The sequence below is a fragment of the Solanum verrucosum genome, unplaced genomic scaffold, assembly GCF_900185275.1.
Source record: "Solanum verrucosum unplaced genomic scaffold, falcon-dt-bn FXZP01000058.1, whole genome shotgun sequence".
Taxonomy (NCBI): Eukaryota; Viridiplantae; Streptophyta; class Magnoliopsida; order Solanales; family Solanaceae; genus Solanum; species Solanum verrucosum.
This window is the reverse complement of record NW_026020303.1, coordinates 599,714-616,746: the sequence shown is the minus strand read 5'-3', so window position 1 is coordinate 616,746 and position 17,033 is coordinate 599,714. Positions and strand designations below refer to the sequence as shown.

General features: G+C 35.3%; 1 protein-coding gene across 1 annotated transcript; it reads right to left on the bottom strand.

Moving 5' to 3' along the window:
- Nucleotides 1-202: 202 nt before the first annotated feature.
- On the bottom strand, nucleotides 203-3,695 carry LOC125834981 (spermidine synthase 1). Its single transcript, XM_049514132.1, has 9 exons — nucleotides 3,561-3,695; nucleotides 2,581-2,657; nucleotides 2,365-2,487; nucleotides 1,691-1,795; nucleotides 1,330-1,402; nucleotides 1,151-1,222; nucleotides 882-1,077; nucleotides 597-726; nucleotides 203-493 (listed from the first exon to the last, which is right to left on the bottom strand). The coding sequence occupies exons 1-9, from the start codon at nucleotides 3,646-3,648 to the stop codon at nucleotides 428-430; spliced, it is 930 nt and encodes a 309-aa protein (XP_049370089.1). The 5' UTR covers nucleotides 3,649-3,695; the 3' UTR covers nucleotides 203-427.
- Nucleotides 3,696-17,033: the final 13,338 nt, after the last annotated feature.

Below are 17,033 nucleotides of genomic sequence, written 5' to 3'. Positions count from 1 at the left end.
ATGTCCAATCCTCTACTGAGAACTTATTAAATGTCCAAAAAAAGTTGTTTAATAACTTAGCTAAAAATAAAATGTTACACAAGCACTTATCTGAACATTCACTTTTGACAAAATTGACTCCCAATATAAATAGATCTTGAAAGCTTGACCAAAAGGACTCAATACATTTTCATATAATAGCGAGTGGAGAGAAAAGAGGTGCAATTACTCCGTAGAAAAACTTCAATCACTGAGCTCAACATGATTATTACAACTAGAACAAAATCAGCAAGGCATTTATAAGCCACCGTGAACCATACATCTCTGGACCCAACTGCCTAGTCACAATATCAAATTAAACATAAAAGTTCCAATGCTAGATGTTCCAATCTTGTATAGAGTGGGAATGAAGTGTTCTAAAACGGCTAAATCCTGCTCCACTAGGGACTCATTTTCCTTTGGATTCAATCACCCTCTTCGCAAAAGACGGCAAACAGAACGATGCAGAGTGAATCTGGGGGTAAAATTATGAAGAGGAACAAGTCAAACACACAGTAAGTACTAGAGAAGTGAGTGTGTATTCGAAAAAGGAACCAGAGAGCAAAATGACATCATACCTCAGAGTTGTAGAACTTCAAGGGTCCTCTAGTTTTGGTGTGGCTATCGTCAGCATCAATTGGGTTAATTGGATTCTTGAAATCAACCGCAGGTCCCTCGGTAGAGCAGACCATGAAACCAATAACACCACTGAAATAAAAGACAGTAAAAACAAACCAAATTGGGATTAATACATCAACAGTCAGGTATTCTCAGTTTCACCACCATCCAAAATTAAAGGCATGAATGACAAACAAGATTAACAAAAGAATGCATATATATCAGCAAATATCCTGAAAGTGTACCTTGGATAAGTAGGAACTGTGGTCCAGGCATAGTTGACTGAGCCTTTGAAGATCTGGCGGCAGTTTGCCACGATATCTTCAATTATGTGCATGTGAAGCCATATGCTCTCAGCCTGAGTACAGATGACCCCTCCAGGACGCAGAGCCCTTGCTACTGATTCAAAGAAAGGCTTTTCGAACAACTCTTGTGCTGGACCTAGAGTTAAAAGAAGAAAAGTTTAAGAGATGAAATTTCAACGACACAGGCAGTAGGAAAGTAAAGAGATTACCTATGGGATCAGAGGAATCCACTATAACTGCATCATAAGTTCCTTCTGGAACATTTTTCAAAAATGCAACTCCTACAGAAATGGGAGAGGAAAAGGAATAGCCCATGAACAGTTAATCGATAAATTCACAAAAGACCAACAAAAAAAGAAATTAGTTCTGTCATCTTCTCAGATCATACCATCACCAACATGGAGTTTAACTCGGGGATCCTCATATCCTATGGCAACATTAGGGAAAAATTGTTTAGAGACCTGAAAAAAGAAAAAGGAATTATGAAATCATTATAGAGCAATGCTCCACCAAAATCAAAATTTCCGAGCAAACTAATGAGCAATGAACTACAGGGATCATAGAAAGGAATGAGTTTTGCTGCATCTACCACATCAAGACTGAATATGCCACAGGGTACTCGAAAACAAATGTGTACAATCTTTAGACTTGCCAAATTCAACAATTTTTCTCTACCCTTGGTGCAGATAAGAGAAAAAAAGAACAAAGTACAACTTTAATTAAAAGAATAAAGAAGCCAGATGACTTACATCAATTACCATCTTGTCAATCTCACATATGTCCATCTGTTCAACAGAAGAATGCCGAGACACCTCACGCAAGACACCACCATCACCTCCTCCAATAACCAACACCTAAAGTAAGAAAATCAAACTTGAAGTTTGGCACACAAGTAGAAAACACTAATCTAATTCCATAAAGTATCTCTTGGCCAAACTAAGAATGCATGCAGTGATGCGATTCTTAGTAAAGGCTGGCAGTCTTCCCACTTACAAGTTCTCATTCCCTTCTAAATTCAGCCCTTCTGAAAACCAAGATGATAGCATGTACGAACATGCGTATAGACTTACTACAAAATGAAATTACTAGGCAAAGCCACAGAAAATAGGATGCAAAAATTATCACATATAGTAAGTTTAAGAGGAAAGAAGTTTGGTTTTGAGAGAGGTGCTAATTACCTATATCTGTTCTTTGCAAAATATGACTAGTGAGAACTGACCACAAGCATTATACTTGTTATTTACAAAGTAAGAAGCAGACGGGGATATATCTTCTATTATTTTTGAGTTTGTGCCATTGTCAACGGAAACTAGCAAAGTGCCAAAAGAATACAAGATTGACATTACATAAACATCAAAACTACATAATCTCCAAGATTTATATTCCATACTGAGATGTCAAATTTCACTATTGAGTAATGGACCTTTCTAGGGTTTGGAATTGAGCAAAGTGGGAGATGAGTGATCATTTCTTGGTAAGCACATTCATCCCGCTCTGTGAGTTGTATCACACCATCCAAAATAAGCACTTTCCCATAAGTTGATGACTGCAGCAGAAATAAACTTATGTCATGAGCATCAAATTAAAGAGCTCCCATTCCATCAAATAGTGAGAGAAACAAACTCAAGGCATGAATTACCTGAAAAACCATGACATTTTGGTAATCTGACTTCCCCTGAAATAATATCTTTTCAACCTTCAATGAGTGTGCTTCCCCTGCGTATAAATTTCCAACTTCAAAATTAGTTTGTCCCATAATTATGGAAATCATAAGAAGGTTAAGAAACTCATCATTACAACTGACTGACGAGCATATAACTATGTAGGTCCACACATATAACCGATCCAACATGTTATGATTCTAAAGCTTAGAATTCAAGAAGTGTAAGTAAAAATAAATGAATTTCAAAATCTTCCACATATTATACAGAAATGAAAAACTGACAAATTCGCCATATAGAAAAATTATGTTAGTAATCTACAAAATGGAAACTCCACCTATGTGAGATTCGCAAAACATAGTTGATTTGAAGCTTACCATTGCATTAAGTTAACGGTCAGGTAAAAATAATCAATAATTAATTATCTATACTTTTGAATACTACGAGTAGAGTGGACTGAATACATAAGGTTTAATATAACAGATAACTACTCGTATCGTTTGGAAGCTAGACACAGTTGAGTTGAGTTTATTTGAATTGGCAAAGCCAAAACATTCATTTTACAGGTTACAGAAAAGCATAAAAAAAAGATGTGTGGTTTTGGCAATGCACAGAAAAGTAGAAAATCGTAAACCTAAACACAATAAACCATTTTTTTTTTTAAAATACTCAGGAAACACTTGTTTCTCAAGTGCAAGCAATCATCCAAAAAATCAATTCAACATATAGATGCAGAAATAGATAGATCCAACATATAAGCAGAAAGCACACCATATCTACTAAAATCTCAACAAAAACACAATTGCAGAGATTATCCTAAAAAGCAGAGCAAGTAATTCAATCAATAACAACAACAACGTCTCAATCTGAAAATCTATGAATCGTGAAAATCCATTTTCGTTTGGATTAAAAGACGTAAAAGTTGATGATATATGTAGAAATGCATAGCATAGCATACCAGGCCAAAGTGGGCTAATCTCAGAGAACCATCCAGGTAAGATAGAAGAAATGTAGGGAGATTCTTTCTCATTATTCGCTTCTTCCATTGACACAACACAACCTTCTCTTCTCTACCTCTCCCCTATTTTTATTTATATAGGAGAAAAAAAAAGAATTGTAGATTCGGGTACGAAACCGTAGAAATGCTTACAAAATACGCTATTGATTTGATTGTCCTCTTCCTTTCTTGAAAATTTTAAGTTTTTAATTCATCCTCATAACTAATAAGGATAAAATGGTAAATTTACTATGCCAATAATTGATTTCTTAAAAGGTGTGTCAATTCAAAAGTGGACAAGTAATTAGGGATAGAGAAAGTAATTTTAACCATGTCTAAATAGTAATATATTTCGCCAAAGAGAATTCAGATGAACCTCTAACAGAAGGCTGGCTCCGCCCCTGGATGTGTGCACTCAAATTGAAACACATAATTAATCTATTTCATATCAAATAAATTTTTGATATTTTTTTTTATTGTTCAAAATAATTGAATTGTTAAAAGTTCAAGATGGATGTTTAATTTTTTTTTAATGATTTGATATTTTCTAGAATATAAATTACACTATTTACAAAGGTATATTTATGATTTTACAAAGGATAATAAAGAAAAATATGGTTTAAACTATGTTCATGGATGATTATTGTTAATAAATGTGTTGCCTTACAAAGTCATTTAATATGAAATAGGGGGTGTATCAAGTTAAAGTTAATGTACATGTGGGAATACACTTATAAAATATACCAAAAATATCTTTAAAATGTTATGGTTTTTGATATATTATATCATTAAATATAGAATGTGAATATTAAAATTAAAAATAATTCCAAATATAAGTGTCAATTAATTCAAAACGGTCTAAAAACAGAGTCTCAATCTTATAAGAGGGGATGCATGGAGTAACTTTTAGCGTGAATTTCAACGTAAATTTTAAAACTAAGTCTGAAATATTCAAAAGTAGTAACAATTATTTATTACGAAAAGATATCATTATAAATAATTTTTATCAATTTTTTGAAGATTGACTATTGATTATAAAATGATGGGGCTCTCAATTAGGGTTTAGATATGAGGGGTCGGTGGTGGGGGTGGGGATTTGGTCTCACAATTTGTAATGAGTATCTTATCTTTGGTAGGTCATAGGTGGCAGTGGCATCATCCTTTTTAGCACCCCTTTCCACATTTTCTTTTTCTCCCTCCGGACTCCACATTAAAATTTTAATTAAATTTGGATCACGCACTGCCTAATCTATTTAGGAGTGACACTTTCAACAAGATAATTTTCATACTCAAAGTAAACTGAGACCTTTGATTAAGGATAAACTAGCTCTAACACTGCACCACAACCTATATTGGTCTTTCCACATTTTCCTTTTCTCTCTTTAGTGTCCGAAATCTACATCACAATTTTGATTAAATTTGGATCGTGCACTACACTTCATGATCTATTTGTTCCACATTTTATTCTTCTTCCTTTGGTGTCCGAAATTCACATTACAATTTTGATTAAATTTGGATTGCGCACTGCATGATCTAGGTGACCCTCCCAACAAGATATTTTTCATACCCAAAGCTCGAACCTGAAACCTCTAGTTAAGGATAAAATAGTCTCACTACTGAACCACAACCTATATTGGTCTTACCACAATTTTGTTTCTACAAAGTGTATTTTGTCTTTATAGGTGATATGAAATTGATACACTGCTCACAATTTGAATTAAATTGTTATAATGTGTGTATATATTTGGCGTGAAGTTGGTATGATTTTGACATACCTTTATGTTTGTTTTCACTGTTTATAACTGGTATCAAATAGCAATTATATTTCGTGAAATTGATATACTATGTGTATGTACTTGGGATGAATTTGGTATACCTTTGTGTCTGTTCTTACTGTTCATAATTTGTACCAAATAGCAAAAAATAATAATTATGAAATTGATATATTGTGTGCATATATGTTACTGAAAAAAAAAGAAAAAAATATCTTACTTTTCAAAATTATATAAAAAAATAAATGAATTTAAAATCATGAATGAAAGCATAAAATTTATATTGAAGATAAATAGGGAAGAAAAAGAAAAAAAATGTAAAATTAAATATTGTGGGTATATTAAGGGAGAAAAAAATGATTTTCAATTTTTTTTAAAATTCATAGAAAGAAGGAGGTAGAGAAACTAAAATAGGAGATTGATACTATTAATTAGGATAATAATTAGGAGTGATAACAACAAAAATAGTATCCAACTAAATGGAGAAAATCAAGGATTTGTTATAAAATATTATAGTGTGGATGTCCACTACACACCAAGAAGTTACTCTCACCCATTATCACCATTACTTTCCTCCGTTATGAAGATAACCATAACCTCCAACTTTATAACACCATTATTCTTGTAACCTTTCACTTCCATAACCTCCTCCATTATATTCATGTTAATGTCATGTTTATGACTAGCCTTTTGTATGTCTCTATGTTACACTATAAATAGAGGCATAAGGGTTCATATTGTATAGACTTGAAGATTTGGTGAACACTTGAATACTATGAAGAATAAGAAAAGCTCTCATCTCTTGTTTTCCTATTTCTTTTGCTATCATCTTTTATATAAGGTAAATTATTGTGGAATCTATTTTATATTTTACTTGTGAACAAGGTGAATGATTAATATTATTGTTACTGTGCATTTCTTTTTCCATCTATGACTATATATACTTTCTTTTGTATGTGAAACTTATTTTATATTTTATTTATGATTATGCTCAATGTTTTGGGCTTTTAATTTATTTTGTTTTGTTTGTGAAATATTTTGGGTTCACATTAAAATTGAAAAAGGAGTAGTGTTAGTGAGCATTTTTATTTTAGTGTAATTGAAATTATTATTTTCTTAGTGTGCAATTGATTCTTTGATTTATAACGGTAATTCACTAGCTTAATTATTGTGCACCAAACATAATATAATATAATGCTAAATGTAACTCTCTGTTTTGACAAGTTTAAGATATTAGTACATAATTTGTTGAAAATATTTTTATTGTGTTTCTTTTGTTCTATATTATTTGTGCATGTTCACCACAAAGTCACAATATTTTTTTAAGGCTCAAAGGTGAGTCCTATTATATTTGGCTTATTATGTCATTGATTGAGGGTAAGATGAAGGATTCAAGTCCTATCGCACCAAGAGGGTAATAAATCGGGTGAGAGTCCTGATGCATCATGATAATAAAATGGTGGGTTGGGTCCCAACAAATAATGACCTAAAATGCCTTCTTAGGAGTAAGATGTTGGGTTCAAGTCCCAACGTTATATAATGACGATGTAACAATGATTGAGCAAATTGATATGCTCTTGATAAAAGTCATGAAATTTTTCCAATTGATTTGCTCCATTCTTTTATGTGAATGTGGTAGCATGACATAATGTGTTTGAAAATGACAAGTGGTTAAATGTATGAATATGACTGTGGTAAAATATTAATGGTCAATTGTGGTAATTAAAAGGAAGAACATTATGGGTTCTTAAGATGGTCCTTCAAATGTGAAGGTAAGTTTTTGCCATCAAAGTGGTATGAAAAGTTATTGGGCACATTGAGTTGGTGCAACCCAATTTGAAATTTTTTTAAATCCTCCATCAAAATAAAGAAATACAAAGTGGTAGTATATTTAGTACTTTTAAAGTGATGTTGAGGTGGGTCAAATAAATTTGATAATGTCAAAGTATGACTAATAAAAACTTATGGAGCATGTACAAATGGTTATGGTCATTTCTTGAAGAGGATGTGACTTGTGTTCGTATGGATAAAGATATGTTCATGTATGGTTGGATAATTGCCACATCTCACCTCTACGGGAGGTTTGAGATATTGAAAAAAATTTATATTTTGACATAAATGATCATTTCGGTCATATACTTTGAGTACTACACAAATATTGTGGTATGTTTTATTATAAACTATTGGAGGACAAAAGAAAGAAATAATTATTTTCTATAAAGGTTATGGTCATGACCAAAATAAATGTTATTGTGTGGCAACACAAATTTGTCATTGGTTGTCAAGAAATAAGTCTTGCAGTAATAATTTTAACCATGACAATAATAATAATTTTCTCCTTGAAGGAGATGCTCACCATAAGAATGGTGTTGTGAAATTTGTGGCATTATACAAAATTAATTGAAAGTTTCGGAAGGACTAATTTGTTACTATCTAGAAAATGAAATAGTTCATAATATTGAGGTTGTAGTAAGTCTCAAAAGAAACTTTCTAAGTTTCAGAGGAATTGAAAAGAAAAATTGTTATATTGAGACTGTAAATTATTAAAAGATTAAATATCTTCAAATTACTACAATCAAAGCGGGTTATGAATATTTACATAAAAGGTTGCCCATCTTTCTCTTGTTTGTTGAATAAAAATATGGGCATGACGAAGGAATCACATGCAAAAGTAAACTAGAAGTTTACTAGAATAAATATATGTTGGCATAACCGGTTGACCATTTCGGTTCAAATGTGATGCAAAAGAATTGAGAATTCATGTGGTTATATGTTGAAGAAATAAAAGATTCTTCAAGAATTCTCATGTGTTGTTTGTTCTCATGATAAAATGATCATTGTACTAGTTAAGGTTGGAATTGTATCCCCTGAAACTATTTGGAACATATAAAAAGGTGAATATAAGCCCATTCACCTGCCATATGGACCACTTACTATTAGATTTAATAGATGCATCTATGGTATGACCACATGTGCATTTGTATCAACTTACAAATTGGTTTTTGTAAGGTTGTTTACTCAAATTGTTAAATTAAGAGCACAGTTCCAAACTATAAAATTGTGTTGATAATACTGATTGGTCTAGCTATAATTGGTTGTAATGTGTATGCATCAAGCCAACAAGGTTCTCCCATCACAATTGGGTCAGGGTCAGGAACCAAATAATTTCCATCTAAAAATTTGATGTGTGCACATATGATTTTATTGCTCCACCACACACAAAGATGGATCCCCAAATGAGGTTGGGGTAAATGTTAGATTTCCTAACATTAGGGGGAGATATGTTTAGCAACTGAAAATTATGTGTGGGGTGAATTATCTAGATCCTCGTTAAAAAAATATGAACTTGAAGTTCAAGAGATAATTCATTTGCAAAATGTTGCAAATAATTTGCCAGATGTATTTGCTGACCCAATATTTTAATTAAGCTGCAAATGCTCTAATAAATAGTCCTTGAAGGACAGAGTCTATGGTACGCCAGAAGCGTGATAGACCAATCGATTCCAAACATAAAACTCTTTGAGGAAGGAGAGGAGCAAATTATCAAAATGGTCATGATAATGAGGTAAATGCTTTGAAAGAGCACTATGACATAATACTTCATAAAACCTTGGCAAAGGTTCAGGTACCTGAAAATGATGAAACATGAAGAGATCTCGATAAGTTATGTCGTATTGGAATCGAATTAAAATGACAGTCGATTGTATCTTTGATATGAAGTAGCACTCAATGCTATAAATGGTTACGAGGATCTTAAATTTGAATCTGTCATATAATGTGGACAGTTAAATGATTGGCCAAATAAAATGCACTATTCAAGTATATTTTGTTTCACTTAGAAAAGTGATGTTTTTGAACTTATTATAGTTCATAGATCAAAATATATGTCAGTGGGGTACAAATGAATCATTGTGCAAAAGTATAACCGTAAGATATAAAGTACGTTACAATACCACAATTTACACAATAGTCATAGGATCATCACTTTCTAAGTGAATCATAAGTTTATACACAACCTTCATCAACATGTACAAACCTTCATAATTTACCCTTCAAGGGTCATGAATCATGTCTCACAATCAGACCTAGAAATACTACATTAGACATGGATAAAACAAGATTCAATAACTAAAATACCATAGACATAATTCATAGTATTCATCTTGCATCAATACACCCATCACAATTCATGAAATTGGGTCATGGGGAAATTCATGGGTTCATGGGGGACTTTACTATAAAAATCACCATTAAACAACAATTCAATCATAATATAAGACAACTAACTAATTGAAATCGTTTTTAGGAAGAACCCATGACTAGATTGAATACCCTAGGTTTTGAAGAATCTACTACCTTGAAATTGAAAGTTTAAGGGCTTCATGTAAGAAAACTTTCCATGAATCAAGACTCCCATACCTTGATTGGAGATTTCCTCACGAATTGGAGTTGAGAAGGTGGGTTCTTGAGCCCCAGTCTTCAAGTTCTTGTTCTTCTTCAATGGAGGATTTCTAGTTAGAGAAATATTGTGAGGAAGAGGATTTTGGAAATTATTTGGGTCTTGTGTATTAATGACTTATTTTGGGTGAATTTGGACTTAAAATGATTTATATAGTACCCCTAAAAATACCCAAAACGACCTCACTTTAGTTGGACTAAAATAGGAAATTACTTTATTGACCCTCACTAAGTCACCATGCCCAGGCACCATGAGGGACCTTCACGAATCGTGATGAGGACCACGATCTGTGGTCTCCCTCGTGAAGGTGGGGCAATAGCTAGGAGTTTGTGCATGAGGGCTTACTTGCCCAAGGCATCTTCATGAGCCCCTTTCACGAGCCGTGGTGGTGACCACGACCCGTAGTCCCACTCGTGAAGGGTGAGGCAGTAGCTAGGCTACTTGTGCCACAAGCCCTCCTTGACCAAGGCATTTTCACGAAGGGCTCCACTAGCCGTGGTCCCTTCCGTGAAGTTAGAGGCAGTGGCTAGGAAAATGGGCGGCCACTTTAGCATGGCCAAGGCAAGTCCACGAGCTGCCTTCATGAGCCGTGGTGTGGACCACGACCCGTGGTCCCACTCGTGAAGTTGGGGAAGTAGTTGTAAGCTAGGGGTAAGCCTTGGCCTTTGGCTTTTACTGGCCCCTTTGCCTTGGCACTTGCCCCTTTGGCCTTGACTCTTATGGCCCTCATTCTTGACGTTCACCCTCACGTTTAGGCTCTAGTTTACCCTATCATTTTTTGGAGTGTTACATTATCTCCTCCTGAGGAACATTCATCCTCGAATGATGACTTAGACACCTTATGGAATTAAAGACTCAAGACTAACAACCCATCATGCATGCAACACAAAAAAATATGCACAATTCATAGGAGGAAACATCAACTCCATTCACAAGATATAGACAATGCAACACAAGGAAGTAGGAGCTACCTCCACAACCTATTATGCACAAATCTCATCATTTCACATAATCATAGGAGGAACTACCTTCTCCAAATCAAAGCAAGCTCAACACAACAATATAGAGCCAATATGCCATTTCATCAAAACATAACTAAGCATGTTGATCATAATCATCTCATGAAGTCAAATATGCAATCATCATACTAAAATTCCAATTTCCAAATGAGTCTACTTTAGAGGGAAAGGAGGGGAATTCTATCCCTAGAGGTCAATTTGTTTCTTGTCTCAAAGCTAGGAAAATGATCTCCAAGGGGTGTATTTACCATATTGTTAGGGTTATGGATGATGAGTCCGAAACCCCTTCCTTAGAGTCGGTCCCCGTGCTGAGTGAGTTTCCGAAAGTCTTTCCCGATGACTTGCCTGATATTCCTCCTACACAGGAAATAGGCTTTGGCATTCATCCCGTGGTGTGAGAAGTGTACATGATATCACAATCATGCATAATTCACATATATTGTATTCAAGGATCATAGACCATATAAATCAACACATCTAACATTGATTATAGTAGACATGGATATAATCGTAATTCAAGTAGTTCATTCATTGCAGGCACAAAGTCATGTACTCATATTATAGGTCATGTGGGTAAAGTACTTCCACAATAATACCATTTACAATTCATCATGCATAATAACTTCAATCTTAAATGCCGCATCATTCATAGCTCACTCATATTAGCTATTACCATTAAGGCCATAGAAGTAATTTTCATATTACAAGATTTACTCTCAAGCATCACCTCACATGGTCATCATGTAAACCTAATTCTCAAGGTACAGTAACCACATGCTTCACTCTTGATCAATTAAGGTCATTTAGTATCATATAAAGTCAATCCCTATACTATTCAACCATGACCCATCATATAAGCCCTAATAAAGTTCATTCATGTCTACAAGCTTTACTTATAATCAATTCATATCTAGGTCATCTAATCTAAGGCAATTCATAAAGAAATTCAACAATCTTAGAAGTTCACATCTAGCCCCTCAATTTGCCTCATTCATGGCATAACATTAGGCTATATCAATTTTACCCTAGAATCTTAGGTTAATCAAGAATACATGTATATTCATACAAAAATCATGAAATTACATTATAATCAACCCACATTCACTCAATTGGAACAATTACCACATTAATAACTCTATCATATTTTACTAGCATCAACCAATACTCATACTTGAGATCCAATTTGGGAGAAGGAAAATCTGTGGATTCTTGGGTAATTCATCATTAAAATAGTAGTAATTCATCAATCTAATCATAATATAAATCAATTAAGTCTTTGAAATCGCTTTTGAAAAGGAATCCATGGCTTATAGTGAAAACCCACTTTTGGGAAATTGAGAGCTTTGAAAACTAATTTTGGAAGGGCTCTATGGGTGAAGACTACCCAGAGATGAAAAACCACAATACCTTAATGGAGTTTCCCTCTAAATTTGAGAAGAAAGACCTTGGTTCTTCAAGCCCTAGCCTCCACTTCGTCTTTTTCTTCTTCTTCTTCAATGGAGGTTTCCTAGAGAGAGAAATATTTGAGAGGAGAAGAACTTTTGATTTGATTTGGGTCTTGTGGGTTAATGAAGTAAAAAGGGTGGTTTATGACTTAAACTAGTTTATATATGTGAAATAAAACAATTAAAATTGACCATATTAATTAATTAATTAAAAAGGAAATTACTAAAACGACCCTCCCTTGGTAGCTTACTCCCAGGTACCACGAGAGGACCTCACTAGTTGTGGTCAAGACCACGAATCGTGGTCCTTCCCGTGGTCCTTGGGCAGTGGCTATGGCTTGGGGGTCTTGGCCTATAAAGTTGAAGCCATGACGACGAGACCTCCCACAATCCGTGGTCAAGACCACGAGTCGTGGTGAAGGTCATGGTCTTGAGCCAGCATATAGGCTTCAAAGCCTTGCCTCCCACATGCCAAAGGGGTCTTCACGAGCACCTATACGATCCATCAAGGGCACCACGGCCCGTGGTGGTGCTCGTGGTCCCTTGAACAGTAGCTTCTTTAACTTGTCATGTCTCTCATGAGGCTAAGGCAACCCCACGAGCCTTCCCATGGCCCGTGGTCATGACCACGAACCATGAAGTGGCTCGTGAAGGGAAGCCGTGGCTTGGCACTTTTGGGAGTGCACTGCCTCACCAACCACGGGTGGTGGCCACCACGGGTCGTGAAGACCCTCATGGTCATGGTAGGCAGTGGCTAGGCTAGTTTTAGGCAGCCTTGGCCCCCTAGCCATGGCCTTCACCCAAAACCCTTGGCCCTTTTCCTTAACCCTTGACGTTAACCCCCGTGTTTAGGCTCTAGTTAACCCTACTAATTTCCGAGGTGTTACATTATTTCCCCCTTGAGAACATTCTTCCTCGAATGACACATTAGACACCTTACGGAATTATAGACACAAGACTAGCAGCCCATCAAGCATGACACATCAATATAATGCACAAATCATAGGAGGAAACATCAACTTCATTTCAATATACTCAATGCAACACAAGAAAGTAGGAACTACATCTAAAAACCCATTATACATGAAATTTTCATAACTAGTCATGTTCAAGGAGGAACTACCATCTCCTAGTCATAACATGCTCAACATACTCTCATGGTGCTCATATGCAATTTACTCGCAAAAAGCATTTTATTCAAGAAGGAATTTCTCAACTCCTAACCAAAGCATGCTCATATATTATTCTCATGATGTACAATAGGCACTCATACTCAATGCCTTACAACATGAGGAAAAACAATTCACACAAACTCATTTTCTTTCAAGACACAAGTTTTCATGAATATGCATTATAGAAGGAAATCATGGCAACACCAAACACACAATAACCTTGTTAGTTAGGCACACCATCTCCCCCTTGGGAGTAAGCCTATACGAACTCTTCCAAACATCATCTATCACATATTCATTGGAGGAACTATCTTCTGCAACTAAAAGCAAGCTCAACACAACATTATGGAGTCAATATGCCATTTCATCAAAAACATACAAAGCATGTTCATCAACTTATCTCATGAAGTCAAATATGTCATCATCATACTAAAATGCACAACATCATGAGGAACATATATCATGACAACTCATTTTATTATTAAACATGAATTCTCTCAAGAACATGCAAAACATAAGGAGATCATGGAAACACATAAATCACACATGACTCCAAATTGAAACAAGTCACAATGAACTCTGTCTCAAGCTAGAATAGGAGTAGAAGAAAGAGATGAGGATATCGGGACTCTCAAAATCTTGATATCTAATCACATTATCTCCATCTTGGGAGTAAGGCCCCTACTAAAACCTCAATTACCACTCCTTTCAACCAATCCTCAAAGACATAGCCAAAACTCATAGTAACCTTACCGGGTTCTAAAACCACTAGAGGTCTAACAACAATGCATCTCAACCTTGCTAACTCCACTCAAGATTTCACATGAGCCTACAAAACCGGGACTAAACTTTCTAAACTCAATGTACTTCTCAAGGTGGGAATTCCAAACCAATCAAAATCATGGACATCAAGGACACTCAATGACCTTACTATCTAAGCACATCATCTCTTTCAACTCTAAGGTCAGACCAAGTTATCATTAATCCCTCACATGCACCACACAAGGTGATTCTAGACCATGATGAATTACACTTCTACCCTTTTTAGAGAAGTCTATATATACAGGCATTTCTCAAATCCCCCTTTCATCAAACCTTCCAACCTACCCAAAACTCAAAATGGTCAAGTAGGGTTCTACCATCATTATCATAAAACAACAATGAAGCTCATTCATACTTAGGGCAACATCAAGGTCTAGCATATCAAGTCACAAAGGATAAGTAATACTAGGATCTAATAAAGCATAAAACACATACCAGAACCATTAAGAGGAACCTGTTTACCCTCTCTACCTCTTGCCTTAAGCACCGGACAATCTCTCATTTTGTGACCTTCATCACCACAACCATAACAGCCCTTCGTGCCGGCTAGACACTGACCATCATGCCTTTTTCCACACCTAGCACAAGTAAGGAATAAGATTCTACCATCATTGTCTTGGGACTTAGGGCTAGATGCCCTCTTTTGGGTAATCTTTGAGGGAACCTTAGAAGAGATTTGTCCATGAAACCTTTGTCTCTTCCTTTGATAGCTTTGTTCATTCACCCTTTCTTGAGTGAAATTATCATTATCGAGCCTATGCCTCGTTGTTCCTCTAGACCTCTCTTCAAGTTTCTCCCTTTCAAACCGTTGAGCATGAATAATAAGAAAATCAATATTCATATCATTCTCAAGCATAACCATACTACATTCTTTTGTTATCAAGTCGGATACACCCGACACAAACTTATTCATCTTCATCCTAGGTCGGCCACTATGGATGGAGCATATCTTGACAACCTAGTGAACACCCGAGCATATTCCTCAACAACCATCCTACCTTGGCGAAGGTTAACAAACTCAAGTATATTGGACTCTCTCATCTCTAAAGGACAAAACCTTTCAAGGAACCCATTCTTAAATCTTTCCCATTCCATGGGACCCGCTTCTACCGACCTCGCTCCTTTCTATTGACTAAACCACATTTGAGCAACATCCTTCAATTGGTAAGCTGCCAATTCCGCTTTCTCTACCGGAGTCACTCCCACAAAGTTCAACACCCTAGAGACCTTATCTATAAACTATAGAGGATCTTCCTCCATCTTTGACCCATAGAATTCCGGACTTATATCCTGACTTGAGTCAACAATTGAAAACCTTACCTAATATTTTCATTAGACATTAAGTCAACCGGAACTTGAGGAGCTTGAGGAGGAGCTCCTTGATTAACATAGTCTCCTTCAGATCCACCAGTGAAAGCTCCTTGAGAAGTCATATCATGTAGACCACTAGATAAGGATTAGAAGAAAGACCCTATAAAGTTAAACTCTATCGCACGACTTAAGAGTAATGAAGAAGTGGAATTTCCTATCGTCTTGTAGCCTCTCATTCATAAATGTGGCGCGCTTCACACTATGAAAAAGACTCTACTAAACGTGGCTTATGAGACATTAACCTAAAATCATCCCAAAATTTTGATACCAAGTTTGTCACAACCCAGGGGTACCACCTAGACGTAACACGGTGTACTTGACCCCGAAGGGGTCGCATACATGCCCTTAGCATATCATAAACATAAAATTCATAAAATGATGCGGAATTAAAAAATTTCTTTATAGTCGAAGTCTTTCATAAAATAGAATGGAGTCTAGACATTTGTCTCATTTAGCCATCTAATACAATAGAATAACGAATAGGGACACATCCCTTAAAATAGTTCTCAAATGACATACTAAAAGAAACTACTAAGTAAATATACTCATCCTCAAATCTTGAGGACTCACAAACTAGCAAGGAGAATGACCTATTCCAAGCTTGAACCAATAGATCACCTTCAAGTACCGAACCCTACACTTATAGAAAATATAGAAATATGGGTTAGTACAAAAATGTACTATGTAACACCCCTAAATATTAACCAAGAGTCACATGTCGATTTACCATTGCTTAATTATTACAATATGTTTTACTGTCATTTTGGGAACTTGAAATGTTGTGATAATTGCTAACTTGCTTAACATAAATTGTGATCGGAATTTAAGGTATTATATTGGGGTAATTTCGTAATATTCTAATTAGAATTATGTATAACTTTAAAAGGAGGTGAGGGATATACATATAGGTGTATATGCATGCATTTTGGGCAGCACACAAATTTTTGGGCAACACCTTTGAAGGACAGCTGCCCAAGTGAACATCACTTGTTTGACTATATATTTTCACACCTCCTTTAGTAAATTCATTTTCCTCAAGTATTGAACCTTAGAAACATATCTAAACAAACTGTTCTTCAAAATCACAAGAGAAAAACTTGGCCCTTTTGGCTGGAATTCGAGACACGTTCTTTTCGGTAAGTGACGAAATCTGTTTCTGAGCTGGGTAGTGTTTTGTAGTTTATGCATATCTCTTGCTCTAAAACTTAGTTTACAGTGAATAAATATGATTTGGAAAGCTAATATTTAGACCTACAACCCTTATGTTTATGTAAAAGTCTAATTTAGTTGTTATCGATTCAAAATATGGGATGCAACATAGGACAAGTTCTGTCCAGATTTTGAAATTTCAAATCCTGTATGAACAACTGTTAG